Raw genomic sequence first — 1767 nt, forward strand, 5'->3', positions numbered from 1 at the left:
CACGATAGCTATTACATATATAGATGCTATATACTGTATAACAATGATGTTTGCTTGATGTCGCGTTTCGTCACGGTCGATGGTTTTGCTACCGGCGTGTTTGTCTGAAGAAAAAAAACCGCACAAAATATCAAGTAGTACGTATATAATGTCCAACTTCCTCCACGTGGCGAGGCATATGGGTCGTCTCGGAAGGTGAGAACAATGGTTTACACTTTGGTCATTCATTTTTCATACATCGTCTGGGCCGATTGTAAGCGTGAAAATAAAAATTGCAAAACAGCGTTAGTACCAACGTGGCCTGCGCGAACCCGATGCATGTAAGCAGCTTTGGGTAGCCACATTCGTACAAGACTGGCACGACTGCATAGAAAGCAAAGAACGCAAGCTGTCCGATCTGCAGCTGCGTGAGGTATCTCTTCCACCAGAGAAAAGGTTGCAGTGCCGGCCCGAACGAGGAAAGAAAATAGTAAGAATACATGATCACGTGCACCAGGCAGTTGATGCAGATGCAGATCATCACCTGCCCCTCCGCACCAAAGGTGAGTCCGATCCAGCCGTTCCACACCACGATGCAGTGATGGATGACGTGGAGCGCCGACACCTGAGAGTTCTTCTTGCGGAGGACGAAAAACACGGTGTCCATGAACTCGGCCATCCGAACGTGAAGGTACCACCAACAACCAGCCAGAAGCGTCATGGACTGTTGGGTCACCTTGAAGTCGATGCCCGTGCACAACCAGCTGTAGTTACCCTGGAGGTATGTGTTGCTAAAGAAGAAGACCATGAAGGCGAAGTTGAGGACGACCATGACCACGTTGTACAGGCGGATGACGGACTTGAGCTCGTAAGGCTTGCGGTCCCTCATCCACTCTGGTCCCTTGTACTTGACGAAATACACGTAGAGGCCCAGGATCACGTGGATGGGAACCGGGTTGCCGGAGTAGAGCCATCCTACGGTCCTGGGGTCCCTGGCACGGGCTAGGGCTTCGGACGCGTTCACCAGGACACCCTTGTCGAAGACGGAGCTCATCTTCAGGTTTCTCCTTCCTGCGGCGAAGTGCGGGGTGCGCGAGAGCGCTGCGGAAAGTCTACACGGCTGTTCCGGAAAAGGCCACAAGGACGCCCGTTTGGAAACAAAAGATGTCCTTTTTCTTTCTGGAAATTAGCGACACCTCACCTTGCGGCTTCTTCGCGAAGAGCGAGGTGACGATCTGACCGGCTGATACTGGCGGCGAAAAACGGCGTCGATCGACTGTTATCGCTGCTGAGGGCGTCTTCCGTAATCACGGCTGCGGCAATGACACAGTCTTCTTTCGATGTGGTCGCTGAGGCCCTAGGTTTTCTGTGCCTGCATTGAGGCGCTTGGGGAGGAGGATAGGGACGGCCTGAATAAAAAAGAAAAAAAAAAATACCACAAGGTTTATTGCGTTGTTGTTCCTGACAGCGTTCGCAACTTTGCCGGAGAGGTGACGGATTTAAGGTCCCCGAACAGCACACGCGGATGTTTGCGTCCGTCGTAAAAAAAGAAAAAAAAAAAAAAAGTTAACGCGCTATTTTTTGATGCGACTCTTCAGCTTGAGTTAGCCAAACTAGGATATAGCCAAACTAAAGCGTGGTAATTTGCAAGTCTTCCGGGTAAGAGGTATTTCAACACCAAGTGGCAACTTATAACCCGTGCAAAAATAACAGCATTTTTCTTTTTTCTCGTTTCTTTTGGGAGACCTGACGAATTAATTAGTTTTATTTTTTAGGGCCCATGTCAAG

General features: G+C 49.7%; 1 protein-coding gene across 1 annotated transcript; it reads right to left on the minus strand.

Moving 5' to 3' along the window:
* Positions 1 to 220: 220 nt before the first annotated feature.
* Positions 221 to 1278, minus strand: LOC8028349 (elongation of very long chain fatty acids protein 4). The gene is made up of 2 exons (XM_029973480.4): positions 1181 to 1278; positions 221 to 1050 (listed from the first exon to the last, which is right to left on the minus strand). The coding sequence occupies exon 2, from the start codon at positions 1031 to 1033 to the stop codon at positions 221 to 223; it is 813 nt and encodes a 270-aa protein (XP_029829340.1). The 5' UTR covers positions 1034 to 1050; positions 1181 to 1278.
* Between the last annotated feature and the right edge of the window lie 489 nt (positions 1279 to 1767).

The sequence above is a fragment of the Ixodes scapularis genome, unplaced genomic scaffold (assembly GCF_016920785.2).
Source record: "Ixodes scapularis isolate PalLabHiFi unplaced genomic scaffold, ASM1692078v2 PGA_scaffold7__128_contigs__length_106722199, whole genome shotgun sequence".
Taxonomy (NCBI): Eukaryota; Metazoa; Arthropoda; class Arachnida; order Ixodida; family Ixodidae; genus Ixodes; species Ixodes scapularis.